General features: G+C 35.3%; 1 protein-coding gene across 1 annotated transcript in view; it reads right to left on the bottom strand.

Moving 5' to 3' along the window:
- LOC127857260 (uncharacterized) overlaps positions 1-20,178 on the bottom strand; it is a 75,168-nt gene that overhangs the window by 33,507 nt on the left and 21,483 nt on the right. Inside the window, exons 10-25 of the mRNA XM_052393677.1 lie at positions 19,916-20,057; positions 19,362-19,501; positions 19,071-19,265; positions 18,752-18,931; positions 18,066-18,323; positions 17,559-17,777; positions 15,648-15,842; positions 13,786-14,277; positions 13,338-13,499; positions 13,004-13,179; positions 12,524-12,714; positions 5,493-5,680; positions 5,149-5,319; positions 4,626-4,853; positions 3,860-4,030; positions 3,500-3,691 (exon numbers count right to left, since the gene is read on the bottom strand). Of these exons, the coding sequence (XP_052249637.1) occupies positions 3,500-3,691; positions 3,860-4,030; positions 4,626-4,853; positions 5,149-5,319; positions 5,493-5,680; positions 12,524-12,714; positions 13,004-13,179; positions 13,338-13,499; positions 13,786-14,277; positions 15,648-15,842; positions 17,559-17,777; positions 18,066-18,323; positions 18,752-18,931; positions 19,071-19,265; positions 19,362-19,501; positions 19,916-20,057 (3,300 nt within the window). The remainder of the gene's footprint in view (positions 1-3,499; positions 3,692-3,859; positions 4,031-4,625; positions 4,854-5,148; positions 5,320-5,492; positions 5,681-12,523; positions 12,715-13,003; positions 13,180-13,337; positions 13,500-13,785; positions 14,278-15,647; positions 15,843-17,558; positions 17,778-18,065; positions 18,324-18,751; positions 18,932-19,070; positions 19,266-19,361; positions 19,502-19,915; positions 20,058-20,178) is intronic.

The following is a 20,178-nucleotide window of genomic DNA, read 5'->3' as shown; positions in this document are numbered from 1 at the left end:
AAAAATCTGTGGGTGTATTATAAACCCCATGAAATGCAACGCATCGTCAAGTAATAAACATTAAAAGATTGGATGTTCTATAATTTAAAAATAAATTTAGCCTTCTATCGGATTTAAATTAAGCCTTTAGCCTTTAGCGCGCTCATTCTCGAGTGTAGGACATGAGCCCTCTGGGACATTAGCCCCAAGGACGTTAGCCCCTATGACATTAGCCCCTAGGACGTTAGCCCCTATAACATTAGCCCCTTAGGACTACGACTTTTTCCTGTTCGGACGTTAGCCCAAACCTATTTTTATATTCATTTTTTAGGTATTGAATTTCATCTTTTTTTAAATCAAATTAAACTTTAAGGTAGAAAAAAGATATAAATATAAAGATGACATATCTTTAAAAAAAAATACTCTGTTGGTTTTACCCTGAGCAAGGCTGGTTTCTGACCAAAAAAAACAACAACAGAATTTCTTCACTGAAATGCACCGGACTATTACCCATTTAATATATAAAATAGATTTAGGTACAAAAACATATATTTTTTATAAGATTTGTAGTAACAAACAGAGCACTTAGTCTTCTGTACTATGTGTTTAGTACAACCTTTACATTAAAAAATAAACTTAAAAATATTAATAATTGTATGTATTTACATATAAAATTAAAAAATAAAAATACTAACATTAAAAAAAAGTTATGAACGTTTTAAAACACCTGGGGGCTAATGTCTTAGCGTGCATTTTTTGAAAGGGCCAATGTCCTAGGGACTACTGTCATAGGGGCTAACGTCCTGAAGGGCTTATCTCCATACCCCTCGTTTCCGAAAGCGCTTTGTACAAATGCGTTACTTTAATGTTGTTATTTAAACTAGCTACTAACTGTTAATTAGAATGTTTAAAGCCACGCTTTATTATTTATTTATTTTTGTGATAAATGAGAAATGTTATAAAGGTTTATTGAAAATAGTCGTTATTCTGATTTATAGAAATGGTTCAATCATGCCTCTATATCCATTGATTAATGCAATGAAGTTGCCTATCAAAGCAAAGCCATAAAACTACTTTTAGTTTATTGTACAGAACAGAACAGCAAGTTTATTTACGACTTAAGCATATACAGCTCATCTTCACAATATCAATATAGCATAATAAATACATATACATACGCATGCGTCAAAATATCAACTATTTTGTTTATGCATTTTTACTAATATATGATTTTTGTAAGAATGTAATATGTAAAAGAATTCTCTTTATTTTTTTTAACAAAGTTTAATGGATGTCAAAAGCCGTAATTGATTGAGAAAAATAATGCGGTTAGATAATTTATACAAAATTCCAATTCTAGGGAAAAACTTACCTATATATATTTCGGCTCTACGTTTAAATGCTTTAATACAGAAATTAGCAAGACGTATCAGTATAGATTTTCTAGTCTCATTCAAATAATTGTAAACATTTAAACATAATTGGTCTTCCTCTTTAAACATCAGGTATAAATATATCTCTAAAATTATCATACAATGTATAATCATTTCGACATCAGCATTGACACATGTACAATTTAACAATACAGCACCAATAACAAAGACAAGAACTTTGCAGGGTTAAAACCAATGACCAATCCACTGAGATAAAAAATGAATTTAGATCATATAAAGAGATTCATGAAATGAATATGGGTCTTATAAAAAATAATATTATTATTATTGTTATTACTAATTTTCACGTAATTTTATCATATTTTTTTATTAAACTGTTGTAAAACCTCGATATCAAGTATATTTGAAGGGAAAAGTAACGTTTCACGTGAATGTCGGGCATTTGCCTCTTCGGACATTTGCCCTTTCATGGTATCAGGACTAAACGAACATTTGCCCCTTCACTCAATTCTCAAGGTGGACATTTGCTCCTTCACTCAAATTCTCAAGTTTGACATTTGCCCTTCTAGTTCTATAGTGACTTTTATTGTGAATTCAATGATGGTTTGAAGAGAGTTCATTCATGATATGCTTATAGCTTATACATGTCATTCTCCTTTATTGATAAGTGTTACTTTCAAATGAATTTAATTTAAACAGAACTCAACTGTGTCATTTAAATTGTGTTATTTGTGTCATAAAATAATTTTAGAAATATTTATTTTTGTAAGTTCATCATTCTATTTTATTCTTTTTCAAATATGTTTACCTTAACATGCTTGTTTCATACCAATTTTGATAACACAAGTTTATAAATATCTTACATTTTCACAACTATAACAACTATAACAGTTATAATTTATTACTATTATGCTTTAACTGTGATGCTCTGAAACTGTAAAAGCGCGCGCTTTCGTTAAATCTAGTAACCGTTTTTATTGATAACAATGCACACTATAAAATATTAGTTTAATAATTGTGTCGAAAAAAAAACATAAGCATGTATGGAAATGCATTTTTGAAACGATTATATTGTTGTTATTATTTGTTTTTACTAACAACGAACTCAGTGAAACACAATCTAAGAGTGCGGTATGTGGTAACCACAAAAATCTCTATTCGGGCTCGATTGGTCATTGTCGGCTGGGGTACTACTTACATGTACCCCGGGTACTCTTAAATATTCTTACATGTATATACATATACTATATGAATTTAACGCTACATCGGTTGTTGTCGACTTTGTTTTTTAAAATTATGTTCTCATTTATGTATTTTTTTCTGTTAAATGACCTCTATATTATCGAAACTTATACTCAAAAAGCATGTTGGTTCAGTTTATTTATACCCGGGGTAGATGTAATAGATCGATTTAATGTACGCAACATATAGCAACACTCGATTTGTCATTGTCGACTCAGGTACTACTTACATGTACCCCGGGTACTCTTAAGTATACTTATATGTAACCCGATTACGATACATATACTTAAACGTACCCGGTTGATATTTGACTGTACCGTGTACATGTAGTTGATTTCCCTTCAAAAATCCGATGTTGTAAAACGCTGTACCGATTACCCTAAAACAGTATCGTTTATCTTAAACAAACCTATCTTTAAATAAAATACTGCATTAACATGCTTTTTGAGTATAAGTTTCGATAATACAGAGGCCATTTAACAGAATATTGACATACATGTGAACATAATTATTTTTTTTTAAAAGCCGACAACGACCGATTTAGCTTTAAAATTCCCGGGTACGTTTCAGTATATTTACCGTACCCGGGTTACATGTAAGAATATTTAAGAGTACCCGAGGAACATGTTAAAATGTCAAATAAATTTGAAATTTGAAATTTCTAGTAACAAGGTTTTATATGCAGTCTCAATACTGTCTCATTATCGCTGTTAATCAGTTACAGTATATTTTAAGATTATTTAAAATATACCTTAAAAGTAGCGTAAATATTTGAAATCAAATAACGAAGTTACTAAGTCGTTGGAAGCTCTAACTATATAAGATATGATTAAGTAACATGATGCAACATTAAAAGTACTCCATATTGTCACAAATACATTAACCAATACATTCTTGTACTTTAGCAAAAGGTTTCCATTCGTAGCTAGTTGAACGGCCGCAAGTATACCGGTGATAAGGCTCCTGTCCAGATGGAAAGGCATGGCCTGCCGAACAACTGACATTGCAATGTGTGTCTCCATAATCGTCGTAACATTCGATTTGTGTTCCGTAAGCGCGCTTGAGTTTTGCGCAAACTGAATGGTAAAGCGTATTTATAAAGAACGATTTGACAAATACAGGTGATAAGCTGGATCCGTTTCATTTTAATTAATGCAAACTGGATGTGTTTGTTTAATAGAAAGAGATTAATTTTGTGATTTTGTAATTGTCAAAAAAAATCAGCATCTCCATAACACACCTACCGGGGCACTCTTTATTATTGCATGGTTGTGTTTCTTCATTAGAACCCATGCAGTCTAAACCATCTGGTCCTGGAACAGGCTCCACACAACGTCTTGTATGTGTTTGAGTACCGCCTCCGCAGGTGACGTCACATCCTGACCATTCGCTCCATGAAGACCATCCGCCATTAACTATATTTTATATATTGATGAGTTGCTAAAGCTATCGTTATCTGGGTGCATACTTACACGCTATATGAAGAATAGACATAACGCATATCTATTATTTTGTTTAATTATATTACGTTAAATGCATCGAGTTACACATTTCCGGAAATAGACTTTCTTGATATTTGTCTACACAAATGACAATCGTGAATACATTTGTTTAAATGCTACCAAACTACAAAGCTTACTATAGCTAAGATAACTAACTAAAAAACGTATGTAATTTTGGTAAAAGAAAAACCTGGCAATAATATCACTTCTATCGTGTTATTTGTAGGTAGTGTGTTTTTACGTCAGTCGACTGTTGGGTAACTATAATACTTGTAACACACAAACATACTATTTTATTCATGTTTATTTTAATGCTCCGACATATGTGGAACAAATTGTTCAAATATATTTTCCAAGCTTATTTAGTGATGGATAAAAGACACTCAAATTTTAGCATTTATTTTATTGGTGACATGTGAATATATACTGTTTCAAGTTCAAGAACAAACACGCTTATAAACAAGACATTTACATAATATCATAATGAATATTTTCATTGATTCCCTACCTGGAGGAATTGAACAGTCACTTCCGGTGAAGAATTCCGTGCAGTTGCACGTGTATATTCCGCTTCCGGGAACACACACCCCGTGTTTGCAGTCATGGTTCAAACAGTAGTCAGGTGGAACCTCGCAACGTGTCCCGGTCCACCCCCCACTGCACACGCAAGTGAACGTCCCTATCTCATTTTTACAGGTGTTTATACCACACGGAGAATCTTTACACTTATCGATGGCTAAAGAATATTCAACATGATGTTGTATGTACATAACTATTTAGTCGTTAAGTGTTATCGTTTAAGACATCCAACAAAAATACTCTGGTGGAATAGATATAACAAGCGATTTGTTTTATCTTTTCAAGATAGAAAGAAGACTTATTATTGAATTGTAAAGTTATAATTTAGTAATTGATAACTACTTCATGAGGTAATATTATGGAACAATCATATAATACGTGGGCTTAACTTCGAAAACGCATTTGGCTGGTTTAATGGACGACCAAAGTTTATGTTATTCGAAACAACTCACGGTCACATGATGTTGGGCTAACTAATGCGAGTCCATCCACATGCTTGTGTACTAAATCACCCATGGACAGCAGGACATCAGCAGAGCTGAGATGGCACGTGGATTTAAATGACGCTATTTCTTCCGACGTGAGATTTCTTGGATAAACCGCCAGACCAGATAGTGTAATACCTACAGCAATTAATATTTGTATTTGTTGAAAGAAGAGATAAAAATAATTAGGTACACTACTCTAATTTAAGTAATGGTTGGAGAACCTCCTTTCTTCTCTTATAAGCAGAAAGGATTGCCTCTTGTGCTCAGTTGTATTTGAAATTGTATTTAGTTAGCGACATATAACGTACTTGTTTCCTCGTTTGAGGTCATGTGGAATGTACCATACTGCATATATTCTAATGGTAGAACCGTTTGATGTATATCCTGTGTACCGTCTTCATACACAATATGTAAATATGACGGGAAATGGAGTTCAATCAGCAGATGCGCCCATCGTTTGGTTGAAGGGTTATACTTCGAAACAAATGTTGTATTTCTGCAAATGTAAAAAGACATTGAAAACTTCGGAATAATACTTTAAATCGTTCCCACATCAATAACAACTATCCGTGTTTAATTGAAAATTTAAGTTTCCAGTGAGTAAAAAGTATGTTTACTTGTGGTCTGACAGTGTGTGACATTAATAGAAGAAACAAACATGTTTTCTAAAAGACATTCGGCGTTGACATTATTATAAATATAAGTAGGCCCATATTATATTTACACAGAAGCTTTTTACAAGACTTCTGAAACATTTCTAAAACAAATTTTTAAAGTAAAATTCATTTTAATTATTAAATACTTACCTGCTATTTTATAGCTTACCCCTTTCGGAGGGGGTTAAATCATCCGGAAATTATTCAACCTAGGAATCGGCCACCTTCATACTGTAATTATATACTTGGTTAAACATAGTGCAATGCAACCCAGACAAAATCAAGTAACCAGCCCTCAATATTCTTTCAATATGTATACAAAAATATTAATCGAATAGCGGGGTGGGAGGTGGGACTTACCGATAGCAAGTAAGTATTTAATATTTAAAATGATTTTTACTATAAATTTATTTTAATGTCATAAATGCGTTATTAAATACGTAAATTACGTGGGGTGTGATTAATATACGCCATCAGAACAGTCATAGCTCTTAATTCATGAGGTCAGATCCTAAAAAGGAATGAATCTTTAGATTTGAGATGAGAGTAAACCTTTCTTAGTCGAGGTCTAACCCCGAGAAATATAAGACGGAGACACATCTCCACCCTTTTTAGGGAAATGAAGAGTGTCTTTTGAGAACCTCGAATGGACTAACACTGATGAGAGAGAACTTCATTTTCATGTCTACCAGTTTAAGAAATACTTGGAAACTTAAAGATTTTAAGAAGCCATATAGAGGAGTCGATATTAAGCAAGGAATCCTGGCTGACACACCAAATTGAAGACGCCATCAGATCAAAACTGAATATGGTCGTATTCAACAGAAAAAAGCACGAATTTCACTTCTCCGTATGGTTGAAGCCATAATAAGATGGAAAACTGTCTTAAAATTGGAACTGTTAATAAGCCTTATGAAATGAGGAGATTAGAACAAATTCTTATCATCAAAAAAAGATGAAACAAACCTCTATTCATCTAGCCGAGTGTTTAAGGTAGTGAATATGCTCTTAAATACACAGTCATTTTTTTTATTCCAGAGAACCTCATAGACTGTTCTGGTGAAATTATCCTTGCAAAAGTAACAAGGCTTGAAGCTCTAACAGAAAAACTTTCTTCTGTACAGATTATTAAATAATGACCATACATGTAGTGGCACATGTTTGGATCCGTAAAAAATATGTCTCTCTGAGATATGATATTTGACCTGTGAAGAAGTTACCTGAAAAAATTGTACAGGAGACTGAAAGGTCGTAGAACCTTAATCCCATGGGTCACCAAGAGGAGACCATGGAGATATGAAAAAACAAACAAAGATACTCCAAAATAATGGAATGGATGAGATATAAACGTAAGAATCCAGTTGGTGTCAAGCGGACGAATGTGTAACAATTGCACACGCTGCTGGATCGATTATGTAGACTGCGTTTACGTTGTTTAGCATTTACACTGCGATCTACAATCGCATTTCGCTCATAACTCCGCCATTTGCAAAACACTGCCGCGCATATACAAATAGCATCTCATTTAAACCGAACGTAAAACTAAACGAAAGATAATGCAAGTTGACCATTTCCTGATGAAGGGTCTAATGCGACATAAATAACTGTCAAGAAGAATTAAGTTCCTGGTTTCCAGATACAAGAATTTATAACCTGTGTCTGAAAGTAAATCACGACTGATATGTTGTCAGTTGACACCATCACACAGGAGTCGTGAAGATGTGTTGCAAATGAAAACAGCTAAAAAGAACGGACGCTTTTCAAGATGTTGATGGCAGGTGATATTCATTAGAATACCACATACTTGAGAATATCAGGATACGTGGTTCCAGGTGATTGTCCCCAACCTTCTCTGCTCGCATCTGTAAAAGATGTAAGGAAGGTTGTGGTAGAAGAAGCTATACTCCTGCCAAGATTATCTTCTAGTCTAAGCTCCACTGAATAGTGGGAAGTGAGGACACAAAAAATGAAATCTGTGTCATTGAATAATACTGAGATCAATTCAAACAACTTAAAAATAAAGCTGAAAAGGACGTAAAAAAGCCGTCCCAGGCGAAAGACCAGTGATTGGATCGGTAAATACCGACCGGTGGCCGGAACCATTATTCAAGGATGGTGGGGAAAGAAATCACGGCAAGCCGAACTTTCCCACTCCATCGGAATAGAAGGTTGGTAGAATAAGAGAATGTTGTACAATTTTAAAACTATATCCTATATACAGTAGCCTCTTTCTTGTACAAATAAACGGCCACTTTCAAATCCTGGAGAAAAAAGGTCGTGACGTCATCGATTTGTACAAAAGTATGACAGTAAATGGTACCTCCTGCATCGGAGGTGTGGTGGCCTAAAAATTGAAGCCCCTAGGAGTAACCTCAGAGAGGTCCACCCTTGCCGTTAGAAGGCTTGGAAGTCTTCAAATTTACTTGGTTAAGCTCTTTATTTCAAGAATCCTAACCAGACGAATTCCAAAAGGAAATACGAACAGTTATAGGAAGACGGCCTGTTAGAGCCAAAAGTGTAATAGAAGTATAACTTTAAGAGGAAAAATTTGTTCTTATTAATAAACTTGTCTCGACCAAATGAATATTGAAGATGAAAAAAGAAGATGAGGTCTCTCCAGATCCTTAGCATATAAAATCGGAGTTCAATAGCTCCCAAGCCATCGACAAAACTGTGACCGCCATGCGGTCAAGCTGGTAGGTAATCCTATGTATCATCCCTCTCTCTGTTGTCCATTCTCTAATATGGAGTAAATAACTGAGATAGTTATAGAAACAACTGGCATAGGGTGCGAACGTATGATAATGTCAGAAATCTGACCCGGCAGTTTGGAAAAATCCAAATAGTTAGTCGGGTCAGGTACAGGGGACTAGTAGCTTTTACCGCCATCAAGCGGTTTAGGCTAAGTCATGTCCTAAGGGACTTTCAAGAACGATGGAGCAGAATCATTTTTGATTCAGTAACTTGAAAACATCTACTGTCGTAGGAGCAAATAGAAGAGCAGAAGCCGACACGAAATGTCGTCTTGCTAATCCTGCTAGAGTCCCGTTTGTGGCAAAACTGTTCCATGACAGTGACTTCAAAGTCTGTAGCCGACAGGTAAAGGCGGTTAAAAAATTTATCCGTAGGGTCACGAACATACATTTAAGATCTGATTAATAGAGGTCAAATAGTTATATTCGACCTCAATGTTAGACTCCGAAGCCGCTTCAGCCGAACTATCTGCAATACCAGTAGTCTGTATGTAGCTATATGAGATAGAAGTGGGAATACCAGATAGAGGTATTTCATAATCTTCTAGTATTAGTTATTCATTATCCAGCACCAGAATGTATTAGCTGGTGAAAAAATCAACCATAGATCAAGTCAGCGGAGATAATTTGGAAACCAACGGTCGCCAGTAAAACATCAATATTTCAAAGCAGAAAGTGTCCTGTAGATTGTTGAATCCATGAACTTTTAAATTCGATAGAGTCATAGCAAGGGGTATACGACAAGGTAATGTAGAAGATACCTGTGGGCTACATAATATGACCGATGAAAACACAGGGTTTTACCGGTGATTGGTAACTGGTGACCGAACCGGATCGGTCAGTGACCGGTGACTGTAGCCAGTCGAACTTACCAGTCATAATATGACCAGTGACGTTACCGGTTAACGACCGAAAATGGTTTGAATTCAATACCGAGCACTGCTCGGAAAAGTAGAGCGTGCCAAATGTCAAATCCGATGGCGATAGGACATCATTCAAGCAGACGACGAAGAGTCATTCGATGACGAAGAAGAGGAGGAAGAATAGTCCGATGATAATGACGAATGAGAGGAGGAAAAATAGTCCGATGGTGATGAACAACTACTTGTTCTGACCGGTGACCGGTGATATGACCTGTGACTGATGAACGGTGACCGGTGCCCGGTGATTGGACCGGACCGGTCATAATATGACTGCGTCAGAATGGAAATATCTGGTGTAGAAGAATGACTATCCAAGAAGTCATCATAATGATAATGTCAACCGGAAAACAACGGTAGATTATCAGTATTGATAGGCAAATGTCAGTCGTAGTAGCCAGATGAACACCTAATCCCGAAGCCTGAAGGTTAAACGAACTAATGTTCGTATACAAATTAGGTTCGGTGACTGCAACATGTGTGGATGCCTAAGGGAACCAACACACGTGAAATGGAGACATGATATTCCGGAAAGGAATAAAATGGGGACCGTCGATATGAGCAGTAGGTACGTTAACGCCTACGTGAGGAGTGGCGATGTTCCGTATACCTGCGATGCCGAGATCTTGTGCGGCTACGCTGGAAACAAGGTGTCCTTAAGTAGCGTCTCCGTGAGTGTTGACGTGATCGCTTACGAGCGTATCTACGCCGAGAGCTGTTCAATGAAAGAGAGGCGTGTTCGATGTGTATCCTGCTGTGCTCAATGAAGGAGAGGCGTGTTCGACGTCTATCCTGTTGTGCGAAATGAAGGAGAGGCGTGACTGTTGTCTATCCTGTTGTATCAATGGTGGCAGCTCGTTGACGATGATGAGTCTTTCGACGAAGAAAAAGAAGAAAAAGATTAGTCCGATTATGATGAATGACTTCTTCTTCTGACCGGTGACCGGTGACCGTACCGGTCAATGACCGGTGACAGGTGTGACCGGTGACCGGGTCGGTGACCGGACCGGTGATCGGACCGGTGACCAGAACGGATCGGTGACCGGACCGGTGACTGGACTGGACAGAACCGGACCGAACCTGACCGTACCGGTGAACGGACCGGTGACCGGTGACCGGAACGGTCAGACGTCGATCGATGCAGAGCCAAAGCTCCGTAATCAACGTCCTCGGGCAAAGACCGACGTATGGCGGCTGCCATATGGTCTGACGTCGATCGACTGGCAGCATAAGCCCGTTTCGGTCAACGTCTTGCCCGGATGGCCAAAGACCGAAGTATGGCGGGAGTCATATGGTATGACATCGACCGACTGCCAGCATAAAGCCCGTTTCGGTCAACGTCTTGGCCAATGTCCTTTATTCTCAGCTATTGTATCTGCGACCATCATGTAGCGTATATGAAAAACAAGAGCAAAACATATTCAACAACAAACTGTTCATAGACCAGATAAACATACGGCACATAAAATCATTATTTGCCCATAATGAAAATAATTAACATTCTCTCAGTTATTATTGTTAAAGAGAAAGTCGATTGTACGTATAATACAACTGCCGTAGGTCATAAATTAAACACAAGTTTAATTCAAAACAGATGAAAAATAAAATGACCATCAACAAGATTGTCATATGGAACGTTAAAATCATTATTGTACACAATGTATAAGAAGAACACGCTTTGCATGATCTCGTAACGTATTTGAAGAACACGTTTTTCACGTGCTCGTTCTCGCCTGAAAACACCCAGCATGGTAGAAATAAACCATTGTTCAATAAAAGCAAGCATGGCTTACCTTTACAAATGAAACAAAAGACCATTAAATCCACATTAAATAATTCTGAATGAAAAGAAGAAAGATAAAAAAACACAATTTATCAATTCAAAACTCCAATCAACCAAGTGAAATAAATCGCAAAACAATTTTCAATTCAGAGCTATAAAAAAGCATGTAAACACCTGGTCGATCCGGAAAGAATATTGAGAGCTGGTTACTGGTTTTTGCCTGGTTTGCGTTGCACTATGTTTAACCTAGTATATAATTACAGTATGAAGGTGGCCGGTTCACAGGTTGAATAATTTCCGGATTATTTAACCCCCTTGAAATGGAGTAAGCCATATGGTAGCAAGTAACGTATTTATGACATAAAAACATTATCTTTTAATGATTTTAGATAGATTTAATCTTTCATTATTAAAATCTGTACCTTAAATAAAGAAAATATATACCATCTCGTATTGATTCGTGAACTTTTATGTAAATTAAAGAAAGTCAGATTTTAAAAAATACAATTGGGATACATAATAAAAACTATTTTATATCAAACAAGTGCGTGCGAATATAGGTATGCTAATTAATAAACAAAAGAATAAATGGTAACAAAAATAATGTATATATGCTAGGTGAAAAAAATAAGATAAGTGCATTTCATAGTATGACATAAAGAAATGTATTTGCCATTATATATTGAATACCACATAGTGGATAAGTAGAAGTATGGATAAGTCATCACAAGTCTTACAAAACGACCACAATTAAATATAAATTTACACACACATTTAATTAAGTATGAATAATGCGCATTTAATAAATTCTCGACTTAATTATTAGTCTCAGTTTAGACTCTAGAACTAATATTAATGATATAATATGTAAAAATCAACTGCCTCAATAGTTATTTAAAGTATTACAATAGTGATTTATAGACTGTTGTGTTATAACGGGCTAATATAAATTTATTTATTTATGTGTACTCATTAACTTTTTTTATCACAGCATACTGTCAATTAAGTTGAACTAAAATGTCCTGTTCTAGAAAATATGCAGAATCAATGTCTTAATTTTATTATAACTAGTTATTAAAACAACAGTATGAGTTTTTATTTCCAAAAGTTATAGTAATTCATGACAAGTTTGATATAATTTTACTTTAACATTCGAGAAATCCTATTTGAAGTAAATTTTCCAATATAGCAATGGAAACACATATCCATATTTATGCCTCGGCATACCCGATTTCGATTGTCGTATTCGAGTTGTCAAGAAATACTGCCAACACATCACTCGTTTCGTCGCGCATTGTTAAGGTAAGTTTCCCTGAACCATCAATGTCTTTTTTTGCATATAACGATATGGTTAATATGGAGATATTTACGTCACTTTTGAACGTTCCCACTCTCTGGCTTCCACGAAGATTGTTAACCTGGCATGATGAAATAATCAAACTGTCTTTTTTGATCAATCTTTATATGGTATATCGTATGCTATACAACAAACGGTGCTTCATACCAATTGAAATATTAAGTTTTTTTTTATTATGCTCACAATGTGTCAACATCATAACAATAATGCTCACGAGGTCTATTATAATATGATAACGTGTGTAAATCAAATCAGATATAACCATACACTACGGTCTATGTAATATATTAATATCTTGGCGGATAAATAAATGACATAAAATCAAATTAGTATTAGTTATTTATGTTTACTTTGAGATCGAACAAGGTACACTGATCCATGGTCGTGCTGTTGGTAGATTGTGTAGTGAGACCCATGGGACATTGTATGCATGATGTTGCTGACTTCTGTGGCTGGTAACTGGCAAGAGGGCAAGCAAAACAAGGAACCATCGTTGTACTTGAAGCAAAACCAGGATCGCAATATTCTGGAATAGTACATTGCTTTTTATTTTACGATTTCTGCTACAATGTATGATAACGAGCATGATTACGTGCATACATTGTATGTCAATATCGTTGAACTCTAAACATACACAGTAGTTTTTTTTACCTAACGTACTTTTTTGGCAATTAAGTTTCTTACTTGTACAATTGTTTTGGTGGGTAGAACCTGTTTTTAGAGTACTGTGGTCTTGGGGACAAACGCTGCATTGGTCTCTCCCGTCTTCTTCATTGTATTCACCGATGTTGCAAAATTCACAGTTCCCTGTGGTCGAGTTCATATAGGTTCCTTTGGGACATGGCTCTGTAAGTTACCATTAGAAGCACGTTATGTGTATGCATATAATAAACATGCCGGGTGAACTATTTGTGTAGTTAAAATAATAACATGTTAAACGAATATGGTCTACTTTTCTGACCGATGCATGCAATAGATATTCACGATTATAACAGATTTATATGTATTTGAAATGATAATGGCATCTTGTACGATTATTTGAACCCGTAACAATTTCGTTCATTATATGACATTTCGTATACTAGTATCTTCATCTTGATACTAAATAACATTATGTAATCATTAAACTTACTGCATTTAAATCCGTCTTTTTTCAGATTGGTTGGGCATTTAAATATTACATTCGGGTTTGTCTGAAATGTTTCAGTATCCAGAGTGAAGCAATCTATATCGAGGCTACCGTTTGCAATGTCTACCGCAATTCGCCTGCTGATTGATTCTAGTAATGGAAACAGTTCATCATATGCCTCGTCTGCCGTCGCGTTTGATAAAATGAATGGTGTTGATATATCAAACGTTACTCGAGCATTCGAAGTATGTCTCTTCGTTATATTAGACTCAGACGTAATTGATGACGAACGGCGACGCCTGTTGGAACCACAAACAACAACAAGATTGTCAACTTTGCAGTCTTTACCGGGACATATGGACTTGTATATGTCATCCTGAATTTGGCTGAGGTATCTTAACACTTTGAGTTTGATTACATCTATGATGCCACTTGAATTGCAATTTCCCTCGTAGATTAGATCCACCAGTACTGCCATGTTTGCCCAACTCGACTCTGCGGAAATATAGAACAGAAGGGTCATGACGATCTTAAATTGCAAACTAAATACCCAAAGAGAAGGTAATTTCGTAATGCTGTCTGATGAAATTGGAATTTTTTTAAGCGCTACTCTCTTGAGGTTTTAAAGACGAGTGTTAAACCAATCGGTAGGTACTCATATATCGCAACTTTGAAATCCAGTACCCTATGAAACGCGTAATACATTTTTCATTGAATTATAATTTCCTGTTGGTTCAGACAGTTATGTTATACTGATGTATTTACGTCCACTATTAGAGATGTATGTTTACGCAGTTTTGTTTGTATGTATTTTGATACTTTGAGGTTCTGTTTAAGTTACAAATAGATGTTTTGTGAATAAATCTAGGCCAAACATGGTTTTCCCCCGATGATAATTTTTGCGCTGACCGTAATAAAAGGATTACAGCATTTTTTTAAATATTGAATTAGTTTGTCTAATTGTTGATAAACATGTCACTTGTAATAAATAAATGACCCAGTATTCATTGTAAGTTTGCTCTTCTCAACTGGAGGTTTACTTTGTTTACATTTGTATCAGTAAACACCTATAGCGGCAAACATATTCAATCCTTTGGCTGCCATTTTAATTTATTAAATCTGATACAAAATTTTCATTTCAAAAGATTTTAGTTAAAGCATATGATAAACAGTTCTCTACCTAATTATCAACAACGTTTCCTAAATGACAGACGACTGCCTATCAAGGTCAGGGACAAATGCAAATCGGAGACCTTATGTCAGCTAAAAGAATAAACGGTTGACGTGAAGGGATTGTAGCTCAATATTTTGCTAAATAACCACTTACATTCTTTGTGTGGAAGTTGAGGTTAAATAGTTATCAGACGATTATCAATTTGTTTGTTAGACAATTAATTTGATACAGAATTGTTTGAAGGACAGTAATATGTTCACATGTTATAATCTATAATTTCGAATAGTAAATATTGATACAAATTTCACTTGTAAAAATTACTACCAGTTGTATAGCATACACAATCAATACCTAACTTATGCCCTGCGAAATGTGCATAGAGTGAATTTTGCTTTGATCTTGTATCTTGACGTTGAACTTGGACGTGTGTCATTCATGCGACACATAAATTATCATGCTTAAAGCGTCTCCTCAGTCAAGTAATTTTGAAAATCCATACATGCTTGGCATATATATTTAGCGAAACATTTTCCAATATTTAAATTTAATATTGAAAAGTACAAATACCAGGAACATAAATTTAAAGACAACTTCCATGCGAAATGCATCACATCGTGCTTTACTCTACTGAAAAAAAAACGTGAATGCTGCCTTTAAATTAGTGTTCGTTGTGCATAATGTGCATACATACTGATACAGTTAGGGAATGCATCCAATGGATACCAGGTTCCACTGTCCTGACAGCTGAGTCTGCCTGTGAAGGAAGAACCCACGACCGGGCTGTCATATCCAGACTGACAAAGCATAACGTGTAATGGCCTGGCATTGACGCTGTCATAGGTCATGGCCCCGTTGGCTGGTGGAGCTAACGGGGGACATTTAACAACTGAAAAAATGAAACTTTCAATGTGTTATGTTAACATGCCCTGTAATTATAAATGCAGGTCAAAATATTGATAACAACGGTCTATATTGATTAAAGATAACACCGACCTCTCTAATTGTGCACGAAAAGCAAATCCCTAACAAGGAATATATTTACCCGTTAAAACCTCCATCCATCATGATTCATTAATTCGTGATGTATTTTACCTTCTCCGTATATCGTGATGCATTTTTGCATTAAAATGTGTACGTGAGATGATTATTTAAAATCTTTATTTTAAGACGGATCGTTTAATCGTTTGGCACATGTTGATCACATATAAATAATAGTAGACAGTTAGTGCTCATAAGTGATTAATATAGAAATGTTTATATTGCTGACGGCATTTCTTTTAAATTGCACTAACTTAGTTATTAAGGTATGATTTATGTCTTACATGTTTTTACTTTTGCATTGAGTTGTTTCAATATGTTGTAGATGATATTGTTTTATGCTACCAAACTTTCTTGAATGAGATGTCCTTTGCGACTAATTAAGTTGATCGTGTGCTTCTTTAAAAAAAATATATCATCGCAGTTGTCACACAAATTGTAAACAGTACTGTTCTTGAAAGTAGTTGGAAGCAATTTATCGAAAAAACTTCTTTAATATTATTATCTACCGAGTTTTTCTACTTAAGCCATCCTTTAAAAAAATGGTCTCGGATAACGCAACCGACTTTACCCAACAAAAAGCTATTTTAAAAACGTAAAAAAACGAACTGACGAAACATCACCAGTCTATTGTTTTATAAAGATCATCAATTAGTTTATCGTCTAATCGAACACTATGTAATCTTTCGGATATATATGTCCAATGCGCATTAAATCTGCACAGTAACGGTATGTTTAAACCAGATTCGTTATTGTAAAACATGTAAGTGATTTCAGTTGCAGTAAATCTACAAAGTTTAAGTTGTTTTGTTTAAAACGTGATGAAACATATACACAACTAGATAATTGGTCGATTTTTATTAAAACATGTTTTTTACAACATGTGTTTTAGCATCTAGTTAATATAGCACCTAGTCTTAGTAAGTACATTGTCTGAATGCGAACGCTTTTCAAGCTTAGGTTGCATAATAAGAGCAAAACTAAAAAGGAAAACACAAGTTCGCAAGTTTTTTCAGAATTGTTGTGCGTTTGTCATGTGTTGCCTGAACAATATAAGCGTTCTTCAATAAGGTTAATTGTAGAAAAAAGTTTATAAAATAAACTCCTTACTACCGACCGATCTGCCGTGAAATGGGTATGCTGGCAAAAGTCAAACAATAAATGTTTAATGATGGTCTTGTTAAGTTGTTTTCCCATAGGCGTTAATTTGAATTTGCCGGGATCTTTTTTGTTCGGTATTTGTGTTGTTGCTTAAATAAAAGATCTGCTTGTGTATGATATTTTAGTCATTATAAACGTATATAACACTTATTTTAACCATGCAATAGAAATTCAATTTTGTTACGAACACATGCGGATAAGAAAAAGCATGCGAAAATAAGCACTACATGTATATGTTGTTTCGTAAGCGATACATACTCCTATGCTTAACTATATATAGCTTTTACATAGACTTTGCCCTGAAATAAGGAAGTCTATGCTTCGAGCAAAATTGAGAAAAAGCTTATTTTTATTATGATGCTGGTGTATATTGTTTAAAAATATAGATAATACGTCTGTGTACCATTACAATGTGGTTCCACGTCTCCATCCCATTCCCAAACGCCCAATCCGAATGTTCCATTTCGTTCGCAAGAGAGCGTGTGTGTTCCTTTCACCTCAAGGTTAAGATCGCAGAAAAGGTAACACTGAACGCCAATATAGTAGACCGAGTCAGAGCAGTTGTAACGCAAGAAGCGCGTATTATTCAAACTCTCCGTAGGCCCAGATGCGCATTTTATCACTAAAATGTATTAGTTGATTAAAGCTGATTATTGAAATATCGCCTTTAAGAAGCAAATATGTACAATCTGGTTGTTTATCATACCCACCTTTTTTTGAAGTTTATATAAAATATATAAAAAAGATGTTTCTTTAAAGAACACTGGAGGTTTAAAAACAGATGTGTACCTTAGTTTTAACGTTTCTCCAAAAACCGACATGTTTATTCTTATGTATAGGTGAAGATAACAAAAAAGGAATTATAATATACATGCACCATCAAATTGATCTTAATACATAACATATGTACCTTGTACTTGCACCGTAATGTTACACTCTGAGAGCATCGGGTGCGAATTTCCTTCGGAGTCGATCGCTCGATATGGTATGAAGTGTGTTCCTTCTTGCAAGAGATCACCTTGACTGATATTTGACAATTTATTAGCTTTTAGATCATTATCAACATTGTCTGTAACCAAAGGTTCCGACCAAAACACATTCGCCGTCAATGAACCTCTATCCGCGTAAATCACATGACTTGAACACGTGATTATTGGAGGATCATCGTCTGTGTTCAATAAAAGGTACATGTGTTCATTTGTATAATCGGCAGTTATAATTTTTTATCTTTTTAATATTGTCATCATCATAATTTTATAACTCAATCTTATTTGAATAATTATCAGGACGCATCCATGCATGCAAGCTACATATTTGAAAAAAGAACCCATGATTGCTTGATTTTCGCCAACTAATTCATCTTGATCTACTTTATTATTTATTGGTTTTTGCTCTTATTCATAATCATTCTTATTTAACACAATGTGTATAGCATTTCTCAAAATGAAAACATATATGACGTGTCAAAACAATCCAATCATTAACTCAGATGTATACCGTTTTAATAATTATGAAACGAGGCATTTAATTTAATATTTGTCTTATTCATTGTCGCCAAGGACCATTAAGGCTATTTTCATAAGAGCCCTAGGGTACCTGTGCAATTAACGTCCGCAATCGACCAACTTCTATCGGACTGACAGTACACTGTTGATGGACCAGAAAGGCGATATCCGTCATTGCAGGAAAAGATACATTCGGTGTCGTACGCGTATTGGGGACTTCTACACGATACTTTTCCATTGGATGGTGCAACTGGAGGTGTGCATCGTATCTCTGCCAATTTAGAAACATGATTTACTCGGTTCATGATCATCAGAAAAAGGAGTTTTCAATCAACCGTTGCAGTACATCAGTGGGATATTTGTATTACATTTTAGTAGCATAATATAAAAACATTATTTTTAGACATTACTTTCGCATTCCGGTAATGTAGACCATTTGACGGTGGTCCCGGATTCTTTCTCGCACATTGAACTGTTTTTGAATCCATCGGTAATGCTATAGCCTTCTATGCAACCAAATGTACACTCGCTTCCATAGAGGAGACCGTGTGTGCATCTTTGCTTTATGCGTGTTGTTGATGGAGATGGTTCTTCACAGGCCAAATCTATTTAGACAAAGACAAACTCATATCTTAACATTTAAAATTCATGTTTAATCAAACCGCATTTAATATATCAGATAGAATGAGGTTTGTACTTACAGAAAATGGTGAATTTAAACGAGCAAGAAGCGTTCTGTCCGTGTTTGTCCTTTACTGTGTACGTCATAAAGTAGTTTGTACCAGAAAATGAGCCAAGAAAAGAATCTCCACTCTTATAGTTACCGCAGCAAGACAATGAACTGGAACATTTATGTTTCAATCACGTTCTTTAGATTAACAACAAACTCATACATGCATTAAACAAGCATTATTCGATTTTGATTACTCGTAGTATGATTTGATTTGGTCATGTCAACGAAATAATAGATAGAGAGTCAATTGTTAAATCAACACATATAACCTGATTTGTCTAAGAAAACCTATTGGAGTAAAGATTTGACGTACCTTCTAACGAATTTAAAGAGCAATATGGTAGTTTTTAAACAAAACTACTCCTTTTAATGAGATTTGGAAAGGTTTGGGAATCGGCTTGTGATAAGACCATTACAGCTCATGCGTAAGATTTGGATGTTGCAATTCGAAGTCGTATTATAAAACATTCCATAAATTGCATTCTGTATTTTTCAATCCGTAAAACATTAAATATGCTTCACCTTTGAACCTCTGTCCCTATACTCTTAGGCTCAGTCCAAACCACTATAGCTGAATTCTGTCCAGGAGGCGCGTAGTAGATAGTCTGGGCATTAATTTCAACTGGGGGACAAGTTTCAAACGTTGGCGGTGCTGGTCTGCTTTCTACAATACATTTCAATAAATTATTCAAGTGTAAAATTTGATAACATATCCATACTATCCAACAATATCTTCGCGGTAGCGTACTGAACTAGCAAATACCAGGTCCAGGTTTCGATCCCAA

Source organism: Dreissena polymorpha, chromosome 14 (assembly GCF_020536995.1).
Source record: "Dreissena polymorpha isolate Duluth1 chromosome 14, UMN_Dpol_1.0, whole genome shotgun sequence".
NCBI classification, from domain to species: Eukaryota; Metazoa; Mollusca; class Bivalvia; order Myida; family Dreissenidae; genus Dreissena; species Dreissena polymorpha.
This window is presented reverse-complemented; position numbering and strand designations above follow the sequence as displayed.